General features: G+C 41.5%; 1 protein-coding gene across 9 annotated transcripts in view; it reads right to left on the minus strand.

Annotated features, from left to right (window-relative positions):
* Positions 1 to 24,149, minus strand: part of STXBP4 (syntaxin binding protein 4) — a 144,639-nt gene that overhangs the window by 12,902 nt on the left and 107,588 nt on the right. For 8 of the 9 annotated variants that reach the window (XM_084646901.1, XM_084646903.1, XM_084646902.1 and 5 more), the window contains one exon: positions 17,767 to 17,824. In XM_084646901.1, coding sequence (XP_084503027.1) covers positions 17,767 to 17,824 — 58 coding nt within the window. Of the gene's footprint in view, positions 1 to 9,136; positions 9,255 to 17,766; positions 17,825 to 24,149 lie in introns of those variants that run through there. The other variant, XM_084646904.1, reaches the window with a different exon arrangement.

Below are 24,149 nucleotides of genomic sequence, written 5' to 3' on the forward strand. Positions count from 1 at the left end.
GGTAATAGGGTCCCACCCAACACAGACTTCATTTTCTATTTATTTATCTATTTTAATAAGTTGCCTTTTCCTACAAACTTTACAGCTGGGGAACAATTGACAGTAGATCTGATTTTGCCCTACCACTATGAGGGCTTGATCCTGCTCCTATAGTGCAGTCAATGCAAAAATTCCCATGGTGCAGGATCAGGCCCTCAGTCAGCACTAAAATCTGACGTCAATGGAGTTAAACTGGTGGAAAAAATGGTGTAAGGAAGAACAGAATCAGGCCTCTCCATTTCAAAATACCTGGGGCCAAATTTTGGGCTAGTGTGCATCTGGAATAAATTCCACTGACTTCAATGGAGTTATGCTGGATTTTCACTGGTCTAAGAACAGGCTTTGCCCCTTAAAACTGATAAGTGCAATGAGCCATTTTATCTTTACAACCCTTTCCCAAACACCCTTATTAGAAGAACTCTCATAAATAAACCTTAAGTCCAGATATTACATCTCACATCAGAGAAAGACACACACAATAAGCACAGATTATTTAGGCACAAAATAATTGTATACTGCCCTGGTATTTATTTTTAGTTCTCATCAAGTGCTGTGGCTAAAGAGCTTTGACATAATCAGTCCAATGAGATAATCCCAGATTTACTGGTTTGTGGAACATTCTCGTATTAGAAATACATCCTCTATGATTTGTGTGGTTGGGGCATCAATGGAAGTAAGAAGGAGTTCAAATCTACCTCTATGCTTTGTTTAACTGAAGGACCATGTTTTTTTAATTTGAGACACTACTTAAAATATTGCAGAGTTTTGAAAAGGCAGCAACACAACACAAATTCATAACTGCAAAACATTTTCCATTTCAACTGTGCAGCATCCCTTGGCAAATGTTCTTGTATAAACGATTCATCTGACCACATTTTAGGAGCAATCAACTATGCGTTAGCTATATTTAAAGCTTTTTAGGTTTACAAACAAGTCAGCGTTCTTGGAAGATAGCCAAGTTTATTGGTGGAAAACAAAGATTTGAGCTGGGAATATGTCAACCATTTGTTGTTGGCTGCTTTTTTTTTTAAACAGTAGTAAATTGTAAGACAAATTTTATTGCTTGAACAAACAAAACAAGAGAACACAGTCTTTATTTTATTGGCAAAGAAACAATAGTGAATTATTTAAATCCTGTTATAATTACCCTCTTTATGTTTCTTACTTCCTAGCATGCAAAATGGTTTATTTCAAGAAGAGAATTTAGGACATTATCTTAAGAAAGAACGGTTCAAAGGCAAATAGTTCAAAGCTAGAGGGATAAGCTGATGAAAAATAGCTTGTGCATCTTTGCTAGATTTTGAGAATTAGCAAATTATGTTTTTCACCTTAAGTGATAAAAATCTCCCATTTACATTACATTAATTTGTACAGGGCCAAGTTCTGTAACCTCTCAGAGGGTCATGGAAAGCCTTGCAGGCAGCAGAACTGGTGCAGGTCACTTTGTAGGGTTCCCCATCTGCACAGAGTCCATTGGAGACTTTTTGCAGACTATTGTGCTGGGAGACTGAATGGGGGTGGCCAGTGTGAACCAGGGCCATTTCCTGTGGATTAACTCATCAAAATTCTCCACTGTATGACTGTATGAGTGACAGGCAACTTGCAAGAGGAGAAATCCTGTGCAAGGCCTGTTTGAGATTTTTGGGGGAGTCCAGATGTCTCTCTAAACCAATAATCAACCAAACTCCCACCATATAAAGATTCATTATGGGCCAAATGAGTCCTGCTATTGACTTCAATGGGACCAGGATTTAGCCCTATTTGAATATCGAAAGCCAAGTTCTGGCCTCACGTGAACCCTATGCTTACCCTCTGAGTTGAGTGGCGTTGCACATGATGGAAGTGAAGGCAGAATGTGTCACGTTTAAAATGAAATGCACAAATGCAATGACAAAGGTAGTTGGGGGTTTTCTAAACCCATATCCTAGCAACCTACTCTGTTGAACTTGCATCAGTCATTTTACTGAGCTGTTAATCTTTCGTATCCTTGATTTTGGATCTCCCAAATCTAATTGGTAATGCAAAATACAGTAATGCTTAATTCAAGATTATTGGTGCTTGATAAAACTTTAAATGACCTGTGCATAAATGAAAATTATTGCAAAACCACTAACTTTTGCTGACTGCCTTAAAGCAAAGGACTGAGGATGGGAAATCCCTTACTATCAAAACCTTAACCTTAGGTACTTTCAATGTTGCTGCTGAAACAGCCCGCAACGAAAACAGGATGTAGCAGAAGTTATTGCTAGCAGCAACTGCATGATCATAAGGCTACACATCACATATGTCACCCAGTAATACACCTGTAATGTTACACTGATCTTCTCCTCCCCATATTTTATACGAGATCCCTTTACATATTTGTATGCTCTCAGGAGCAAATGCTGCCATTCTTCCCCTCTATATGCATAAACGCCTGGGTGCAGAGATCCCCAGATGCAAGAGAATTGGGGGTGCCAGGTAGGGTGCACATCACTTGCCAGGAGGAAATCACTGTGGGGACTTCCTGTGCACTGCCATTCAGTGAGGGCTTGGAGGTGGGGAGGGCCAGGCTATGGGAGAAGTAGAGCTGGGGCCTGTGGATTCAATATTACGTGGATTGCCCTACATAGGGTGAAGGTTCAGGAACCCAAGCCCCAATTAGGGTTGCCGATTTTGGTTGGACGTATTCCTGGAGATTTCATCACATGACATAATCTTTAATTAAAGATTCATCTTTAATTCCTGGAGACTCCAGGACAATCCTGGAGGGTTGGTGACCCTAGCCCCAATACATGAGTCCTCCCCCTTTCTCCTGCATGGAATCTTAGTGCACAACCCTGTTTGCTGGGCTCCACAGCTTTGCCCTAACTGCTCCCTTTGTCTCCTGCTCTGCCTCTTCTTTCATGCTTCCCCTAATGCTTTGAATGGCCTTTTGCTTTCCATGCACCAAACACTCCCCTTCTCCTTTAAACCCACTTCTTTCAGGAAGCCTTTTAACTGCTCAACCACAATGCCTCTCTATGCCTCCTTGCACCCAACTGTTTCCCTGTATTTCCTATTTCTCGGAGTTTCTCTGCGAGTTCCTTGGACCTCGATCAATACTGTCTTTACGTGATTTGTAAAGGGTTGTGTAATAACAAACAATAACAGCAACCCTGCACAAAGCCAGAGTAACCAGGCCTTTTGCTCTGCAGTGGTGCTGGTGGTGAGATGTGGGATCCTTCCCCCTACCACCGGGTGGCAGCGGAGTACCAAAGGAACCACAGAGTCTTACACCTGCAGACGAGTCTATTGTTTTTGAACTCCCCGGGACTAGAACTTTTGGCCAGTGGATCCAGTAACTGTAGATCTGCTGGCTACGGTCCAGTTCACTCCTTGCATGGTGGCACAGAGAAAAATCCCATGCTCTAGTGCTTTGTGGTTGGGACCCTCTGTGCATCAGAATTGTGTCTGTTCTATTGCCCTGGAAGACCATGCAGAATATGGCACATATAGAGTACTTCACAAACTGAACATACAGGCTGCAGCCAGTGTCTAGTTAAGGGTAGGGTATAAATAATGCAGCCCACGCCCACTTTTATGTATCTATGATCACATTTTCTGAGATCAAAACTATCCCTTGGCTTTTAGGAGACAGCACGTTTACCCCTCTGCTCTTCTCATTTTGACTTAACCTGTCTTTGTCTTTTCAGTGAAATCAGCTCTGACTGATTATGGTGAAACAGGAGCGTGGCCATCACCTCTTCTGGCCCTTGTACACCGCTGACCCAGTCAAGATTTCTGACTCAAAAACCAGCCTATATGCTTTTGTAGCCTCTTTTAAAATGTCAGTATTTGGAAGCCAGCTGTTAAATATTATACAGAGATTCTCAGTTAATCGAGTGAAGCGGAAAACATGCTGTTGCATCTTATGCTGATGCTAGCATTGGTGAGGTCTGCAAAGAGGAAATTGTTCTCAACCATAGCTAAAGTTGTTCAGTTTTGTAGGGGGACTAGATCAAAGTAGTAATTGGGTAAAACTGAGTAATTATAGTAAATCAATCTTGAGAACAGCGGGTGAAGACAATTTTCAGAAATCAGACACCACAAGCAGTGTGTGAAGTAACGTTTTTTGTATTTATCAAAACCACATGATCTGAATTTAAAATAAACATTTTTTAAAAATAACTTCTGTTTAGTTTTTAGTTGGCTTGACTCTCTCCCAGGATTACATTTTATAAGAAACACCTGTAGGGAAGGCATAGCATAGGAGACGGAGATGAAGGGCCTGAGGTACTGAGCAGCTTCTGGAAGATGGTTAGTGCCCTTAGCACCCATTGGCTTCAGTGAGACTGAGGGCACTGATCATCTCCCTGGCTCAGGTCCTAATGTGACACACAAACCCCTCAATCATGCTGTGTTTCTCTGAAGGGGCTTAGTAGTTAAATAATATAAAATGAAAGCCCAAGAAAAGAGTCCAATTTATTCCTTGATTAAACCCATTAAACAGCAGCATATTAAAAGTCTATGGGCAGATTCATAAGAGTTAGCCATCACTGAGAAGATCATTAATTTGTCCAAATAGTGGTACTACTAGTGGTATTAATAAGAAGGTGCAGCAATACACAAATGGCCCGGTCTGGAAACGAAACAATAATAATAGTAGGATCCAGTGCTGTGTCAACTGCTCCAGTGCTGAGTAAACACTTGGAATTGGTGATGGGGTACATGATCATTCACTTACAATTCAAATCTCCCTGAGTCAGTAGTGATTGAGTGTTACCACCATGAGAGGGTAATTCAGTAGCCTATGTGCAAGGGGTCAGAGGCTCCCAGTGGATAGGTGTCTACATCACAAAAAACCAACTCCCTGTGCAGTAACTTCTTGACAGTCTCAGCAGATGCCAAGGAGTGTAAGGATTAGTGGCCTCTTCCACAAAGTGGCAAACCCTGCTCCAAGAATGGAAGAATTAACAGGATTTTGAACTCACCAAGTTTCCAGTCCCTACATAGAAACGACCCGGTAGTGGAGAGTTTGGCCCTCAGTCACACCTGTGTAAAGCTGAAGTAACTCTACTGCAGTAAACAGAGATCAGAACTGGTTCCAGTCACTTTGGTGGGATTTATGAGCGTACAAGTGAGAGAGAATTTAGCTCTAGGGTTCTCCTCACAGGGAGGAAATGTAAACTGGTACTGACCTGCTATGCCAGAACCTGATTGGGAAGTACAGTATCTGCAGAGGACAAAAGAATGTTTGTCCCTTCTGGTGCGTGATAATGGGGGGTGGGGGAGAATTCCCTGCTCCACCCCTCGCAAAAAAGCCCCAACCCAGCCAGAAGCTGCTTAAAGTCTTAACATTCTTGTATTACAAACTCATGTTATCATACAAGCCAGTGCCAAGTCCCCTAGTTTTACCTCTGAGGTTATTTCCCTTACAATAATACAAAATGAAAATCAAAATAGATGAATTCACTATAACCACATATGCTGGGAGTTGAACTGCTTTAAAAACTTTGATATATTTTTCATTTTTCAAATAATTCCATTCTGCCTATCCAGACTTCTTCATAGCCCATGCTCAACTGTTGTTGGGTGTTGTTAATCAGAAGCCGCACCTCACCCTAGAGGGGTCTCTGTGCCATTGGTAGATGCAAGTGATCTCTGGACGTGATTTTCAGAAGTGACAAGTGATTCTGGGTGCCTCCATTTTTAACTGGCCAACATGAGACACCTCTGAGGGGCCTGAGTTTCAGAGAGCTGGTGCTTAGCACTTTCAGAAAATCAGACCCATTGAAGATGTCTCAAATTGGGTACAAAAAAATTAGAACTCAAAATTATGGGTCACTTTTGAAAATCTTGGTCTGACCATAGGTTTGCTAAGCACTTTGAAACCCTTTGGATTAAAGGCTTTATAACAACAATACTTAGCACACACAATCTTCTACCAACCTGACCTGACAAACTCTTACAATACAGGTTTCAGAGTAGCAGCCGTGTTAGTCTGTATTCACAAAAAGAAAAGGAGGACTTGTGGCACCTTAAAAACTAACAAATTTATTTGAGCATAAGCTTTCGTGAGAACATAAACTTTCGTGAGCTACAGCTCACTTCATGAAGTGAGCTGTAGCTCACGAAAGCTTATGCTCAAATAAATTTTAGTCTCTAAGATGCCACAAGTATTCCTTTTCTTCTTACAATACAATATTTGTATTTTACAGATGGAAAAATTGAGGACGAGATGTTAAAGCAAATACTTTCAAAAGTGGCCTCTAATTTTGAGTGCCAAATTTATGACAAAGACATGATTTTCAGAGATGCTGAGCACGAGCAACTCCAACTAGGCTCAGTACTCAGCACCTAAGAAAATCAGCCCTATTGGTAGATGCTAAATTCAGCACTCAAAAACTGAGGGCAGTTCTGAAAATTATGATGTAAATGCCTTGCCCTAGGTTATACAGGGAGATAGGATCAGAGCTGGCATTACAATTCAGGAGATACTGGATTGCAAATGCCAAACTCAATCCAGCAGATTGTGCTGTCTCTCATTATACCATTGGGAACTCACTTAAACAGGAGCCTCGATGTTGAGTGTAGAAGTCTACTCCTAATGAGAACTACAGCGGATTTACTAAGATTTGAACTAGCAAGAAGATTTCACAGACATGTAAATACTGTGGCTATTATCAAAATAACCTGCAGATTATAAAATACACGATGCCGGTCCTTTCTGCCACCCACCATGCGCAGTAGCACTGCAAAGGTGCAGCTGTGTTTAGCGGCCTCTGAATCCACAAAGGGACGGAGCAGGACCTGGGTCTAAGGAAACTAAGAAGAGTTCCAACTTTGTAATGCAGTGGAAATGTTTGGGGGCAGGCTTGGTCACAGAAAGGCTTATCAGCCTATAGCTTTACAGTTTCTATTTAGCATTCAGTAGGTAAATGCAAGTGAAATTTGTTTTCCTTTTAAGATGATACATTTAGCCCTACTGCTGTAAGCATTTACATTTATGCTATAAAGGTTGTCCAGCTATGATCAGTGCTTTGTTATTCTTAAATTCAGTCATTAAATCATAAATTGATTTCTGTAAATATCCAGCTTTCAGTAAAATTAATTGTGGTTCTTCCTCCCCCCAGACACAAACATACTAGACATTTATGATCTATTTGATGTCACCCATTACTTATAAGACTCTAAAGGGGGTGACAAGGCATGCTTTCAAGGTGGCTGCTTGATTTAGTAGCTTGATTACAAAACCCACTATGCCATTTTTTCTGTGCTTTAATGGTCTGTCTGTTTTTCTGAGTATTGTCTTAGACTACTTGGTTACCTACCACAGACCACCACCTGTTCTCAGCTACATTGGTGGATATTCCAAGTAACTCCCTTGCCTTCCATGACGTCTCTCAGTATTTACGATGGTGTAAAAGGCAGAAGGATTTGGCCCTTGGGCATATACTCATCTGTCTCTTTGGTTTCCTACAGATACAATGAATGGTCAAAGACAATGTGACAGCCATCTGTTCCCACCACCTCCTCCTCATTGCATGACAGAGAGGGATTTTTAAAAGGATGTCTCAGTTCACAAGATATTAGTTCCTTCAAATGTCAAAAAGCAGGCTGGTCCCGAGTCATAGATTATAGGGCCAGCAGGAACCATTGTGATCACCTTATCTGACCTCCTGCATAACACAGGCTATAGGAATTCCCTAAATTAAATTCCTTTTTGAACTAGAGCCTCTCTTTTAGATAAATATCTGTGTCTTTTGGTTTTTAAATTGTTTGAGCAATTTTTACTGCTCTTAAGGTGTCAGAAGTACTAGGAAGTCTTTAAAATATCTTAGTGTTTTGTCTGTGAGTTGTGTCTGCTCCTGCACGTATTTGCTACGGAACCACTGATAGATGGAACAGAACGGGTTTACAGAGCAAGGGGGTGGACAAAAAGAGACTAACACATCTCAATGTATACACAAAACCTTTTGCCTGTACATCAGCAATAGGAAATATTCTTCCCTGGCAGCACTCTAGGGCAGTTAAGCACACCAGGAAAGCTTCTGGCTCTTGGGTGAATTATGAAAAAAAAAACATTTGAAGTACTATCCCTTCCTTTGCCATAAAACAGAAAAATAATCACTGGTCTCTCAGCATTCCAGAGGATTGAAATATTTGGGAATTCACATCTTGTTCTCCAGGAAAGACATATTTAAAGTACAAGTTGTGCTTTCACAGTCTAAGACAGATTATAGCGTATGTCAAAGCATAGAAACTTGCTTTTGTTAAGCAACAAGAAAATGGTGTTTATAGGGGGCAAAATCCCCAGCTGCTCCTTACCAATTTTACACATATGCAAGAAGTGGGTGGCAGTGGGAGGGAGAATAGCAAGGCCAGACCTAATTTTAGGTGCTAGTCCCATGATGCAGAGCTGCCATATGTTAAAGGTGAAACACAGTAGGAAGACAGAGGAGATTAACTGGAGTAGGTTGCTCTGGGAGAAAATTAATGTTCTTTTCTATGTCGTTCTTCCACTATGATTCTTCCCAAGCAACAGCAACGAATGGGATATTACATGGCATCAAAATACAGCCTGCCAATGAAAGCATGTATTGTCTCACAGGCTTTACTGACAGAATGCTATGACTCTCCCCTGAAGTCTTTTACTGCCAGATCATATGACCGCGTCAAATTCTGCCCTGATTTACATTCGTTACAACCCCCAATTAGGTCAATGGGGATTGCATCTGAAGAAAATCTGGGCAGAATTTGTCCCATGTGTCTAACTATCAAGAGTGGTTCAAAGTGAACTTGCTCTTATCAAGATGAAATGGTATTTCCATATGAATGTCTCCCAACTGATCACTATATACACATTTCTGAATGCATACGATGGCACCCATGAGATCACCTGAACTGCACCCAAGGCCCTGGGTTTTAGAGAGGAACTTCCCATGGGGGATTATAAATCCTTGTGGAATCTGAGTAATTGGATTTCTCATGCTCATAACTGGATTGATGCCGAATCACATCCTGCACAGAATTTTTTTATTCCCCTCAAAAGCGGTGAATGTGTCAGATAGGCTGAACTGCTGAGGAACAAGATTAAGTCACCTGGGGTATGAACTGCAGCGAGGACTGTGACAGAAGCTTCCATACTCCTGCTTCTCACCAAATAGCATTAATTGCTGCACTATTTTTTGATTGTAGTTCATAGATGCAGTTGGATGCCACCTCCTCTCTGCAGGTGATCAATTCATCATACACTGTAAACGGCAGATGACAGGGGCAGTTTTAAAAAGCCCAAACCATCTTCTCCTAAGTACCAGACGATCTGAACATATGCCATGAATTCAGAAAAAAAAAAAAGAAGGTATTTAGAGCCGTTTTATGTATGTGCCAACCAGGTAGGAAACTTCTTATGGGATTGTTTTTAAAAATGCCTGTGTTTACGTACCTTAGAGATCTCAGAACCTTTATCGGTTGGGAAGTAACGGCCATTCCCTTCTCCTTCCACAGCACTGAGAGGAGAAATATGGACCTAATCTCATAGAAGGGATTTCAATACCCAGTTCTGTATTCTGTTATGTAGGAAACTCCCAAATGCTCCTGAAGTGCTCTTGGCTGCTAAGACACATGGGCTCAATCATCAACTAAGCATCATCTAGAGTAAGTTGGTAAAACTTTTCAGAAAGCACTGGATCAAATTCACGGATGTAGGTTACACCACTGCTTACATATCAGGTTAAATTGGTCAGAAAATGAGTGTAAGTGGCAAAACAGTGCAATTTGTACCAATGGCTATGAAAAATGAGTGCCGCTTACATGACTTGTTGGTTGTAGCAGGAAGGTGAGAGATAAAATTAACTTTCCCTTCACATTACTTGAAGTTGCATCATATTACTTCAGACCCTCTTGGGACCAAGTTCAGCCCTCACTGACATCAGCTGGAGGCACACCCATGTATGTCAGGGACCATATCTGATCCCCACTCACCACTCCATTCGTATGATTTGTATTCATTTTAGACCCCTGAAAGTCAAGTCAGTGCAAATTATACTCACTTTTTCCACCAGCATACTAGTGTGTAACCCACAGCACTGTTTACATCACTTCTCAACTTTTCCCGGCAACCCCGTGGCCTTACTGCCCATAATAGCTTTAGCTGCAATCATGAGACACTACTGAAGTTCGAAAGGTAATTTCTCCATGCTTGCTAGTGCTTGACCATTGGATGCTTAACAATGTGGCTGATCAAAAACGAATAAATGAGGCACTAAAATGCCCTAATGGAGGAGATTAAAAAAATTCTCAAACATTTTATTCACGTTCCAGCTTTAACTCTCAATGACAGGTATACAAAAACGTTTCACCCATAAAGAATGCATCCATGTAAATGTTTTATTCATGTCAGTTATTCATATAAGTGGGATTCACTGTAGTATGTAACACAAGCCAGCTGGTTTACTTCTTTTAAACTTTGATTTCTCATGCACTTCATACTGTTTCACCCCTCTTCAAAGATATTAATAGAAATTTCACAGCAAACTACCTCAATCTTATGTGATTTCAGCTTCTGTCCTGGAGTATGTTTATTGCATGAGATTTACAAGAGATAGAATTAACAGCCCCAATTACCTGATAGCCCAATAAAGTACCATACATGTGAAGCAGCTTATTAATTAAAAAAAGAATTCTCTTTAGCAAACTGTAAAATATTAATTAATTCAAACATAGTCATTGCAGTTTCTGTTCACTCTGAAGCTTAACCACATGTTAAGAAGATGACGGAATTCAAATTTAAGGTGAGTTTACATGTGGCAACATTTGGGGAATTACAACTGTCATGACAACCAAGACATGTTTCAATGCTGGGTTGTACCCACCGGAGAGGGACAGTGGTAAAATAGCTCTGAGTACCTCAGGACTTTGGCTGTTCTAAATACCAAAGAGAAAGAAAGGATTGAAATTCACAGCCAAACAGTACAAGAGGGCTACAGAATTAGTGCTAGTGCTGTAAATACCAGGCATAATCCCTATTTAAACGTACAACAATTAGATTAAATCCTCCTGAACAGGATCAGCTGATTAGAAGCACCTCAGGGTATGTTCCTTCCAGAAAAGGATGCCTATTAACTTTATGTAAACTCTTCTGGAAATTTGTACCACACTTAGTTAGAGATAGGGGACTTCTGTGGCACTTGCTTCTTGCTGTGAATAGTTAACTTTCGATTGACTTTACACAAAGGGCTTCACCTTTCTCTTATAAAGCTGTCCTACAAAGAGCCAGTTTTGGACAGGCTTGCACTCTGTGCAAACTCCTTGGAGGCAAAGGTGTAAGCAAAGTCTGAATTTGTCAACAAGAAACAAAATACTATTACATCTGGAGCAAGAAACTTTGCACCACTTTAATCCCAGGGGTGGGGGGAGCTCTAGAGAGTGAGAGGTTTCAGACAGTGGTCATGCAGGGGAACTTTGCACTCTTTCCCTTTGCATATCAAGGAGGGTGTCTCTATGCTAATCTTGCAAAGGCTGATGTGGACAATGGAGTCTGGGATATGCCACAGGGTTTGTGATGACAGAGATCCAGAGGCCCTAGCATCCTGGCTAAGGACCGTACTAAGAAACAGCTGCTATTGTTGCATTTCTAGATAAAGACTGGAAGTGTGAAAACCTCATGAGAAACCCTGTTCTTGTGAGATTTCCAGCCCAAATTTGAGGACTCAACAGGTGAGGATGGTATGGAAAGCAGCTGAACATCTGAGGCTTTTTCTCTGCTGAACTCCTGCCACGGGAAGTTCATTCTCTACTGATCTGCACTTTATTGCCACGTCAGCAAAAGTTTAGCTTCAAAGTGCAGCTCTCAATAGAATCCTCTCAAGCATATTCAGCAGATCCAACATTTCATCGAGGCAGCAGAAAACTGCATTTGTGACTTTCTAGTGGTCACAGAACCCAAATGAAATGAAATCAGATGAACAGTGAAATGTGACATTTCTTCTACTGTGTGAGACCAGTTATTTTGTTGCTATTATAGATATTTAAGCAACCATGGATTATGCCAACTGCTACAACTGTAGTCATTTCTTGAGGTCCTGGTTCGGCTTTCAGTCACACTGGTATAAATGCATGGTAACAACACTGTAGCAAGTGGAGCAGGGACCTCAGATTTACACAGAACAGAACCTAACTTATTGCAAGGTAAAAAGCACTTCAGCCTGACCGACTGATCAAACCAACCAACTCTTTTATAGGCCAAAAGTGGCAATATCCTCTTTTCAATGTTTCACGTAAAATGCAATTTACGTACAGCTCCACAAAATGAGTCTTACTTTATCGGTTTTATTTGCTGAAGCTGCAGAGTATGTAAAATTGTATTGGAAAACACTACTTGTTTGTATTTCCTAAGTTACTGCTTCAAAACATTCCTTGGTATACATCGCCTGCAGTAACCTACATCAGTCTGAAAATAATCAGCATATTAAACACAATGGCTCAAGCAGAACTTGAGTGCTGCAGCATATATGGGATGTTCTGAATCATTGTGAGAATACTGTGTCAGCTCTAATATATCTAGCTGCAGGCACCAGTGTTGAGTTAAAGACAATGTAGTAGTAAGTAAAAAATGTTCCTGTTTTTGCTGGCTGGCACAGAAACTTAAATACACTACTTTACATACAACTTCCACAATGGTTCAGGGGAAAATCAATTTCACCCCACTGCAGAGGCCTCACTCACCACCCTCTTCATCTCTTATGTGCCTTTGTGGAAGTCCTCTCCACAAGCAAAATAATGTGTACCTACGCACGCATAGGAATTGAACAATTTGCCAGATTAGGCAGCTAGCAGAAGCAACACATGATTAAGATTCACCGGTTATTAACTTAACAACGTACTGAATGGGCATCAACCCCACATTTAGCTGGCTGTTCTCCTGACTGGTAAGAGGCAAGATAAGGTTGCTGTGTGAATGAGCCCTTAATATTAACACAGCTGTGTTTCACCACCTGATGGAAGAATAATATGATAGCTTAAATCACTTCCTGACAAAGTCTCTCTCTCTCTCTCTCACACACACACACACACACACACACAGACAAACTGTTTTTCCTGGATTTTTCCAGTAGGATCAGCGAACTGAGCTAAAACAATCGGATGCCATCCGATGAAGTGAGCTGTAGCTCACGAAAGCTCATGCTCAAATAAATTGGTTAGTCTCTAAGGTGCCACAAGTACTCCTTTTCTGATCTGAATTGTGCAACTCTAACTCAGATTGGGGAACATTTATTCATACTAGTTGTCAGTGGGTGTGGAGAATGAGTATGTGGTAATTACCATGAATAAAGGTTGCACAGGTGGGGTCACTATGCACATCAGATTCTGCACCGTAAATATATGGATTCTATCCCAGTATGATGAATATAGTAAGAATACTGGTCTTGATCCTGACTCAGCAGAGCACTTAAGTATGTACTTAACTTTAGGCACATGAATAAGTCCATTATACAATGGGCCTACTCATGGGCTTAACATTAACTACATGCTTAAGTGCTCTGCTGGATCAGGACCAGAGTACTTAGCACTTTGCAGATATACAGTATCTTCTCATTTGGGTCAGGATTAAGAGTAATTTGCCTTTTCTATAAAATAACAGGTACAGAACTGAAATGTGGATGAATAGGAATGATTTAAATGAAAGATATATGTCTAGCTACTCTCAGGACATCAAGCAGCTTTATGGTAATTTCACTGCCTATTTGAATTCTCTCAGAAGTAACAATTCAATTTTCAAGACCACTCAAGTATAAAAGATGGTGAACTGGATCCTGGCCTGTGATAAGGCTCCTTTGTGCCACTGCAGCAACACACAGGAGCCTGAGACCCAACTTAACTGATTACATGGAGACTCTTCTAGGCAAGGGAATTTGGAGGCACTATATCTTGCTCTGATACCTAGGAACCTTCACTCACCCTAAGGTTTCTTTACCTTAAACCCAAATTACATGCATCAGCATCTCACTTCGTGCAGGTAGCGAACAGATAAAACTGAGTTTTTACTTTTGTGGGCCAATGTTGCTCCCATTAAAATCAATGAAACTCTGGCTATTAAATTCAACAGAAGCAGGATCAGACCTTAATTCAGGTAGGTCAACAATAAAATATTCATAGACACAAGCAGCATATTACACGTTGCTCTCCACAGGGCATATCTAACACGTGACCGTTCCCTGCTCTTTGACTTTACAGCATTGTAGAGAATAATGAAAATAAAGTTGTAAGGGATACCTGATATTAACTAAATAAATAGGTACTAGAGATGTGCCTGAGGGTGCAAAGTTTGCACACAAAATTGGATCTGAGGTCTTAAAAAGTGCAGGGGTATTTGGATGCTCGGTTCTGATTCAGACTCGGCATAACATTAACTCAACTGTTTCATAATAATGCTAACTTTGCTTGCTAGTGTCTTCCACTCTGAAAACATAAATCAAACTCACAAACCCCTGCTGGCAGGCAGGTAGGTATTAAATAATCAGCCTTAACACGATCTTTCACAGCAAAAAGGAGACCTTTATATATTAGGGTACAAACAACAAGATAGGGGGGTCCTGATCCAAAGCCCACTTTAACATCCGTGGAAATCTTTCCATTAACATCGATGGGCTTTGGCTCAGGCTCATATGGTTTATAATTATGTTGGTATCCTAGATCTAGAAGGTATTTTGTGATTCTTTATCTGTGCAACTGTATATGTATCATACTGGATGCTTTTGCCTTAAGTTTAAAGATATTATCACCTTCCCTTCACTCGCTAAAAATACTGCACCACCTTTTTCTTTTAGTCTTTCTGAAAAAAAAATCATTAAGGAAATCCTTTAATTAAGAAAATCCTCAAGAGCAAATGACAAGAAGAGCTGGATTTTAGTGCTTTGCATTTTCTCGTCTCCCCCCCACCCCCCGCCGAGGGGGACTACTTTTAAAACTTTGTAGAGCTTGTCATTGTAATTTATACAGTGCTTTATTGTAACATCTCAATGTCACCTCTCCTCTAATCTTGGGAGGGTTGTCTGAAAATTCATTCAACTGCAGGTGGCAATTTGTCCATACAGATTTTTCCTTACTCTTATTTTTGGTGTCATAATAAGTTTGTTTGCTATTATAACATCTACACTATACTGCACAAGCTGAAGTGATGATGCATTATTGACTAACATAATTAATAGATTTAACTAACCAGTAATCACCCAGAACACATTTTTTTCCAATCTCCTCTCATCTTTGGTAACACTAATACGATGGAGAGGACAAGACCCTTGGCCTCTGAGACAATGGTTACACTATATATTAGGGGTGGGCAAACTATGGCCCACAGGCCGCATCCGGCCCGCCAGCCGTTTTAATCTGGCTCTCAAGCTCCCGCTGGGGAGTGGGTCTGGGGTTTGCCCTGCTCTGGCGCTCCAGCCGGGAAGCAGGGTCAGGGGCCGCTCCACACGGTTCCCAGAAGCAGCGGCATGTTCCTCCCCCGGCTCCTAGGCATAGGGGCAGCCAGGGGGCTCTGCTCTGCTCCCGTCCCAAGCACCGCCCCTGCAGGTCCCATTGGCCAGAAACCACAGTCAATGGGAGCTGCAGGGGCCATGCCTGTGGATGGGGCAGCGTGCAGAGTCTCCTGGCCACGCCTCCACATAAGAGCTGGAGCAGGGACATGCCACTGCTTCTGGGAGCCGCTTGAGGTAAGCGCTGCCCAGAGCCTGCACCCCTGAGCCTCTCCCCACACCCCAACCCTCTGCCCCAGCCCTGATCCCCCTCCCGCCCTCCAAACCCCTCAGTCCCAACCCAGAGCAACCTCCTACACCCCAAACTCATCATCCTCAGCCCCACCCCAGAGCCTGCACCCCCATCCGAGCCTTCACCCCCTCCCCACATCCCAACCCCAATTCTGTGAGCATTCATGACCTCCCATACAATTTCTCTTCCCAGATGTGGCCCTTGAGCCAAAAAGTTTGCCCATCCCTGCTATATACAGAGCAGAACGTCATATATGTATTTTTCTTTAAAAAAAACCCCAGAAATTGTATCAGATTATTTCTTTATCTTTGGCTTAAAATACTCCAGGTGCATACAGACAGCAGTTTTTAGTATGGCTAAAATATTTGCATTGACAAGCACTGAAATGCATAAAGAATATGAGAAAACATCTTGGTAACCGGCCCAATTTCAATGGCAATGTTCACTGAGTAAGGGTAGGCTAACCTAAAGGCAGTGAAAATTTGACTTGTCAGAACTCAGTGATTTTAAGTTAGTCAGCCTATGATTAATATCTTTAGTGTAAAGTAATAACTTCTCTTTTAAACCAATGGCAGGAAACTTGGGAGTTTCTTGCTTACTTTACAATTATGATGAAATGCCTTCCACTCTGCTCCTTCAATCCATTACAATAGCAGAACAACTTAATTCCAGATACAAAGCTGCCTACAAAGTCCATTTTCAAAACAAGAACATCACTTTCTGACACACAAGGGATGCTTTTAGATGTAGTCTGAAGGTAATCACATGGTAAAGGACATTCTACTGGGACTAGTTACAAAGAGAAACTAACATGTTAGTTCTTTTCCTTGTGCCATTTTCTGGGTGAAAAGATTGCAGATGGAAGTTGACTGGGTTTAGTCAGTGTCTGTCAACATCCAGGCTCTTTAACACTTGTCTGGGTACAAAGAAAAACTGATTAGTTTTGTACCAAGCTAGCCAGTACTCCTTCACAGCCAGTTCTTGACACAGAAGGTCACTGACACAGTGAGTCAAAGCCTTTACACGCAGAAGAGATTGCAGAAAGAAACTGATGAGCATCCTATTCATTTTCCTTTGCTTTCTGCATGTGCAAAGCATTCTGACTCTATAGAAATGGCGATGGGCACCAATGTGCATAGATGACAGAGGACAAAATGATAAAGGAAGACAAAAGGAGCAAAAAGGGAGGAAAGAGGGAGAGGGAAAAAAAGAATAGAAACATGAAAGAGGAAGCCATGAAAAGAGATGAAAAAAATGCATTACTGGGAGGTGCTCAGATACTATCTGCACAGAATAGAATAAAATGATGCACAGACACCAAGCTGTATCCGGAGTTGTCTATCTGGCTGCCCAGGAAAAATTGCAGACACTACAAAGGATTCTGGGGTTTTGCTTAAGTAATGCATGGGGCACAGGTGCCATATCCCAGATTCAACAAAGGTGTCAGTGCATCTAGAGAGCCCTAAGGTTTGTGTATTACTATGGAAAGAGCTCCTAGGGTCGGAGCCAGAGTTACATCCCCCAAATCACTGAGTACTGTCTGATGTTTCTCCAGCACTGAGGCTCCCAACCAGCTTTAAAGTTGATTTTTTCATTTTAGCATTTGAATGTTCGGGCCTGTGAACTTTTTAGGGGATGGGATTTTCCCATCCCTATTGGCAACATTGAAAGGATCAAACACTGATCAAGACAATATGAGGTTGGGAGTTGGTCACCTGACTCCCAATGAATTTCAGTAGGATTTGGGTACCTAATTCCCTTAAATTCTTTGAAAAGCCCGGTCTCATTATATAAGTTTGTCCCTAAGAAAATCGATAAATGATGTCACTAACAAGCTGTATATAAAGAGAGATGAAGTTTCTTTTCATGTTACTGATTTAGTGTTCCTCCTAGAAAATTTAGAGCTTTTTTACCCCCTCTGATTATTTGAATCTCTCCCCATCATCCTCCATATGTGATAGAAACCACTTACATAGCTTTGGTGCCGGTACTCACTTGATAAAGTACTTGATTCCATCTGCTGTGTAAGCTTCTTCCCATCCATAAGGTAAGCCTAAGGTGAAACAAAGAAATAAAATTACTCTTAAAGCTCAGAAGACACCATGAAAATACAGTTGGTATGGTAATGATTAGAATACTATAGCCTTCAACCAGGGCATACAAATATTACTTTCAAAAGCCTGTTACTTTTTAATAATAAATAACAATAATACTTATGTCCAATTAAGCTTAATGGTTTTAAACTATGTCACAAAAGTATGACCTGTTAGCCAAAACCTTACTCATTATTAGTCTTATTTGCTAGTAAACTGACAGTCTGGTAGAATTTTAGGGTCTGATTCTTAACAGTCTTGAACTTTGTGTTATCAATACCTACACAAAGAAGGTGTAAAAACAACCACTCTGATTTGCTAGTGTTTTACACCTACTTTGCACAGGTGTAAATGACTCCACCAGGCGTGAAGCTGAGCAGAATCAGGCTTTCTCTGGCCTTTACAACCCTGGGTGTAACTCCTTGGAAATTTACTCGCAAACCTTTCTGAGACACTAAGAGCTAGCTTCAGAGAAAACGTATAGATGTTTCCATGCTAAGCACAATTGACAAAGTGCTACATGGGGTTTTCAGATGTGTGACTTCTACTAAAGTCAATGGGATTCACGGACTTAATGCCATAGCACTTAACACAGTGAAAGAAAACTTCTGAGAAGATGGAGTTGTTTATATATAATAACTAAGCTACCTGCTCTTTTCTCCACAGGTAATTATTAGAAGCACGACTTTCTGAGACAGAACCTTGGCTATACACACTGGGTTTTATTTTGAATGTGACTCTGTGTGAAAGACTGTTGATGATGTGGTGGTATTGGGTGATATGTTTCAGGAAAGCCTTTCAACTTGACTTTTACCTGTGCTATGCTACACTTTTTTTTCCTCTTTGAAAATTCAGTGGAAAAAGGAAAAGTTAAGAAAAAAATGCCATAGCAGTAGATTATGTGGATTAAAGCCAGGATCATGCTCTTAGCAGACGGTGAAAAATGCTGGAGAAAGCAGCAAAAGTCAGTATGCAACAGTGAGCCTGTGTTTGAGCAGTAGTTTGTTATAACCTAGATAAATCAAAGTGTAAGGACCTGAGAAACAACCCTTTGGAGACCAGAGGCATAGAGACATGCATGTATATTGTTCGGTGTGTGCTTTGATTTGGAAGGCATCTGGAAATCTTAGTGAGCTTGGAGTTACATTGTTTTGTTCAATCCCCACTGTATCTCAAAAAGCAGCTCATCAGAACCATCTGTGAGCTTGCTGGATTGCACACAGCATACAGTCTCTGAGAAATTCTCCATACCAAGGCAGGCCCCAAGAGCACAGGCATTAGAAACCCTTCCCCTAACATATCCAGCTTCCTCTCTCCCATGAGCCCACCCAGGACAGCAACCCAACTGGATCTCTAGCTTTGCCATTCCTTCATTCCAAAGGCTTCCAGTGTTTCTGCTTAGCTATCTGGGATGGGAAGCCTCCCAACCTCTCCGGTTGGAACTGATCCACTTTGCATAAATAAATTATTCTGTGAGGGGTGGACGGAGAGAAAGACTCTACTGCCTGGTGTTTTGGGCACTCACCTGGGATACGGGAGACACAGGTTCAAGTCCATGCTCTGAATCAGGCAGATCAGAGGCTTGAACCTGGTCTCCCATACCCCAGGTGAGGGTGCACGTGCTCGCTCTTTTGCAGAAATGTCATGCTGGACCCGAGAAACTTTCCTGACAAAAACAATAAAAGTTTCCATTAAAAGTTCTGGTTTTGACAAATCAGAATTTTCCTACCAAAAAATTGTCAACCAGCTCTAGCCTTTAGTTCTCAGACAGGAACAGAGTTCTTTGCACCTGCAGAGGCACTGCTTTCAAAGGGTGTACTGAGACTACAGGTGGAAACGATTTTTTGGACATATCAGAGGCCCAAATGCAACTGACAGAACACAACTGAAAAGCAGCAAGGTGTGCCACTGGCTGGGCAGAAACTACACAACTGGTGAAGAGAAGTCCTGAGTTGGCATATGCTGAACAACCCCAGGGGCCTCAGTGCTATTTAGGAGAGCTTTAACTAAAGAAACGTTCTGAAGGAATTTTCCAACCAGCTCTAACTAGCAATATCTCTGAGATTTGGCATTGTACATGGCACTACTCATGTCCATTGTATCTACTATAAATCCTCACAATCCACACCTAAAAACAATTTCACATACTATCCTTGGAGAAAAACAAAACCAACCCAATATAGGGCTACTGATGTATGACAGCCTCCAGCATCTGACTCCCACAAAGGGTGTGGGGGGGAGAGAGAAGGATGTATTAAGTTATTAATGTGTTGCCAGTGAATTTACCCTGGCATTCACCTATTGTGAGAGGGAGTAGATTCAGTCCTTCTGTGATCATCTGTATATATTAATCTTCCAAATTTTCTTTGAGAATAGTTTATTACACATATTATAGCTTGCGAGGAGGAATAAGGATGAAATTCCAACCTCTCTATATAGTCCCTTAAAACTGTAGTTATACTATTGTTTTTATATGCAGAATCATTTTCTGAAATCAGACTAAGTTTCTGACAGACACAATCTTTCTCTGGGACTAGTGTGATGTAGACAAAATCAGAAAAGATGGAGCCTTTGTAATACGACGGGAAAAATCTTGGCCACATTGAAATCAGTGAGTCCAGGATTTCATCCCACATGTACTTCTGCTTTCTGTGACCCTTCATCGTTCCTGCAAGCATGTCACCACATGCCTGCTCGAACATCAGATAAAAAATTTCTGCACAATCACTGATGAAACTTCAGTGATTGATTTACTTTCACACTTTTTAAAGCCCTCTATGTCAACCTTTTCATTTGTCAGTGACAACCTCTCCACTGTCAGTAAAGTATCTGATTAGATACAAGCAGTTGCCTTCATGACAGAATGTTCAGAAATTCTTAGGATCACTGGTCAGCCAAGCATATGAAGCAAATTGAAGAGAAATTGAACTTCACAAATTTGCAGAGCCTCTCCACCCACCTTACTGTCTTAATGCCATTTATAACAATGATATTTTTCATTGCAAAGTCCAAGAACTGGATTTGGTTGATACACTGGGGGTTTGGCCAAGCGGTTTCATTTCACTCTTGTAAATAAAAATTATAAGCAGGTGACTTATTCAAAATTTAAAAGAAACCACAAAGTTTTCACGAAGAAAATTCCTGACAAGGGAGCACTAGAGCATTAATTATTATTTATGACTGCATGTCTCTTGTAAAAGAAGCTTTTGAGACATTTGCTATTGCTATAGCAATCTATTTTAATTTGGCTTCCTGACTTCTACTGCATCAAGTTAAAGCTCCTCTTAATCCAGCACTGCTGGTTTCATTTCCTTTCATTTCATTTCACCTTTTAGCGCCTTAAACTCCTCTGATTCCTCTGTTGTTACTGCCCCCTTTATCCTTTTTCTCCACTCTTAGGGCTTTGTCTACACTTAAAATGGTACAACAGCTCTGGTGCAGCTGCACTTCAGTGTAGACACTACCCACACTGACGGGAAGGGTTCTCCAATCAGCATAGGTAATCTACCTCCCTGAGATGTGGTAGCTAGGGTGATGGACGATTTCTTCTGTCGACCTGGTGCTGCCTACATGAGTACTTAGGTCGGCTTAACTACGCCACTCGGGATGTAGATTTTTCATTCTCCCAAGGAATGTAATTATGCCAACCCAATTTTCTAGTGTTGACTAGCCCTCAGTTTTGTGCTTCCTTTTCTCATTGCTCCATCATGTAGCAAGGAGCTCCCATGTCTTGTTAGTTGTTTTCTTTGCACCCATTGCCCCTGGATATAACTTTCACCTCCTTCAAACCCACTTGTTCCATGTAATCATTCATAAGCGTATCTACTTATCAGTGCTATCTCCATACCCTCTTGGGTCAGAACTGTTGCCCGATTTATGTCTGTCCGGAAAATCGCTAAGTACTTCCACTTCCGATTGTAAATGGGAGTTGAAGGTGCTCGGTAACACTCAGGAGTGTGTTCTGCAACCTAGATGATCTGGCCTACATAGAATAAACTCACTGAGTCTTACAGTTCTTATGCATTTCCTATTTGCTTTGTAAAGTACTATATTCATTTGTGGAATTGCATAAATAATACATCTTGGTTGTGGGTGGCTGCAAATTCCCTCTTTCAAAAAAATAAAACTACATACAGCAGTTCAAAGATGAATTTCTTTGCAGCAAACAAAATGCAGAACTGTGCTGATTGTTTGTTACATATATTTGAAGTTTTCAAATATAAGTACAGTAACATAATGGTACCTACAGTTGGAAAAGACCTTTTTTATGATTTAGTGAACCCCTCTTTGTAGGAGAATCGTTTCGATAGAGGACATATCGGAAATTAGACCAAGGAGAGATTTAAAATTTTTATTAAAGCTAATGTTAAAAAAATTATGTAAAACATAGGTTGAGAAAAGCTTGTCTGTACATCTGGGTATAGTGCTTAGATTATCCACAAATACAGAGTTTGTTTTTAAAAGACATAGAGTACATAAAGAGCAATAACCCAAATTTAGGTGAATAAAATTAACAATACGGTTTAGATATTAGAATCCAAATATTCGGGTACATCACTCATGAAGAGACGTACAGAGAGTTGGTTGTGGAAAGCAAAATAATCAATGAGTGGAGATTGTCCCTCAGTAATTGTAATTGAGGATTAGGAATGTTGTTCTGAGCTACATAGTCAAAACACACCCGTGAAGTACGAGAACAGTCTCTCGGATGGGATTGCACAGTAAGATGAGAGCCCACCGAGGATCTCTCTTGTAGCCTTAGGGCGGTTTGACCGGTAGAGCGTCTGGATCCTAAAAGCTGCTGCTGGGTTGTAGCGGCGACTGATGTTCCTTCTCCTGGATTCTCTCCTGTGGTGGTGATGTCTCCACGCAGGAGTTCTGTGAGCAGTCGGTGCATTCTCCTGAGTTCCCTTCCTCCCAGATATGATTTCTGCAGACAGGTCTTTAGTGCATCTGTCTACAAGGAGGTCAAAGTCATCGAAGAAGGCTGTCCTCGCCAACTCCTCTATCCAAGTGGCTTGCCATGGTGTGGTGGCCCTCACCGTGGACAGCTGCTCCTCTTGTTGCTCAAGCACCACAGGCTAAGGCTGGAAAATTGCTGTAGGATTAGCCTGTTGCCTATTTTCCTCCCTGTGTTGAGTACTCCATTTGGCCGGACCTTGAAGTACTTGTCCTTTTAGAAAGGACAGTTTTGGAGGCAGAGGTACTAGCTGTTTTAGGGATGCGATCTTGCTTGGGAGTTTCCGGAGAGATGCTGGTCCTTCTGTGGGTGAGTTCTGTCGGGGGAGGGAGGGGTGAGGCTTTGATGTAGTATGAAACCTTCTGGGGACAAGATCCCATTGGGTGGTTTTGGAGGCCGTGCTGGTCTGCCTAGGGGAGAGGTCCCATTGCGTGGTCCTAGCAGTCGATCCCTAGTTCAGGGGCAGGAAACTGCGCCCTGAACCCCCACCCCCCAAGAAGAAGAAACACAGGACCCATCATAATCATGCCAGCAATTTGCCACACATGTCAAAGGATGGTTGAGAAATTATTTTGGTCCCTTTTTCTATTCATAGAAGTTGCAGTCATTTCACTTCAAGCACATGAACAGTAATGTTTTAAACGCATATATTGGCTTTTAAAGAGGAGCTTAATGTGTTGGGCTGTTAATGGTCACAATTCAAAGTGACGCAATGATACAGTCTCAAAAGCCCCTAGGGACATTATGATTGCATGAGTCTTGTGCCACATTTTTAGCAGAGTACATCAGACAATGTGCTTATCCATTTCACAAACACATTCTGACCTTTTCCTTCCATAGTCTCACCAAATAATTTGCCCATCCTTAATTAATTTTCCTTACAACTATTTAGCATTGCTTTCAGCTTCTCACAAAAGGTATGTCTACACTGCAATTAAAAACCTGGGGCTGGCTTTTGCCAGCTGACTTGGGCTCACAGGACTTGGCCTAAGGGCGGTTTAATGGTGTTGTAGACAGTGGGGCTAGGGCTGCAGCCGAGCTCTGGGACCCTCCCACCTTACAGGCCCCTACAGCCTGGGCTCCAGCCCGAATGTCTACATCACAATCAAACAGGCCCTTAGCCCAAGCCCTACAAGCCTAAGTCAGCTGCCATGGGCCAGCTGCGGGTGTCTAATTGCAGTATAGACATACCCAAGGTGATCATCATCTTCACTACTGGAGTAATAGATTCATTTCTTCATACATCCCAAACATTTATTGGTACTGATAACACCAAGGAAAAACAAGCAACCTAACCTGCATATCTCCTAAATGAAGCATATAAC

The sequence above is a fragment of the Lepidochelys olivacea genome, assembly GCF_965140295.1.
Source record: "Lepidochelys olivacea isolate rLepOli2 genome assembly, chromosome: 14".
In the NCBI taxonomy this organism is placed as follows: domain Eukaryota; kingdom Metazoa; phylum Chordata; order Testudines; family Cheloniidae; genus Lepidochelys; species Lepidochelys olivacea.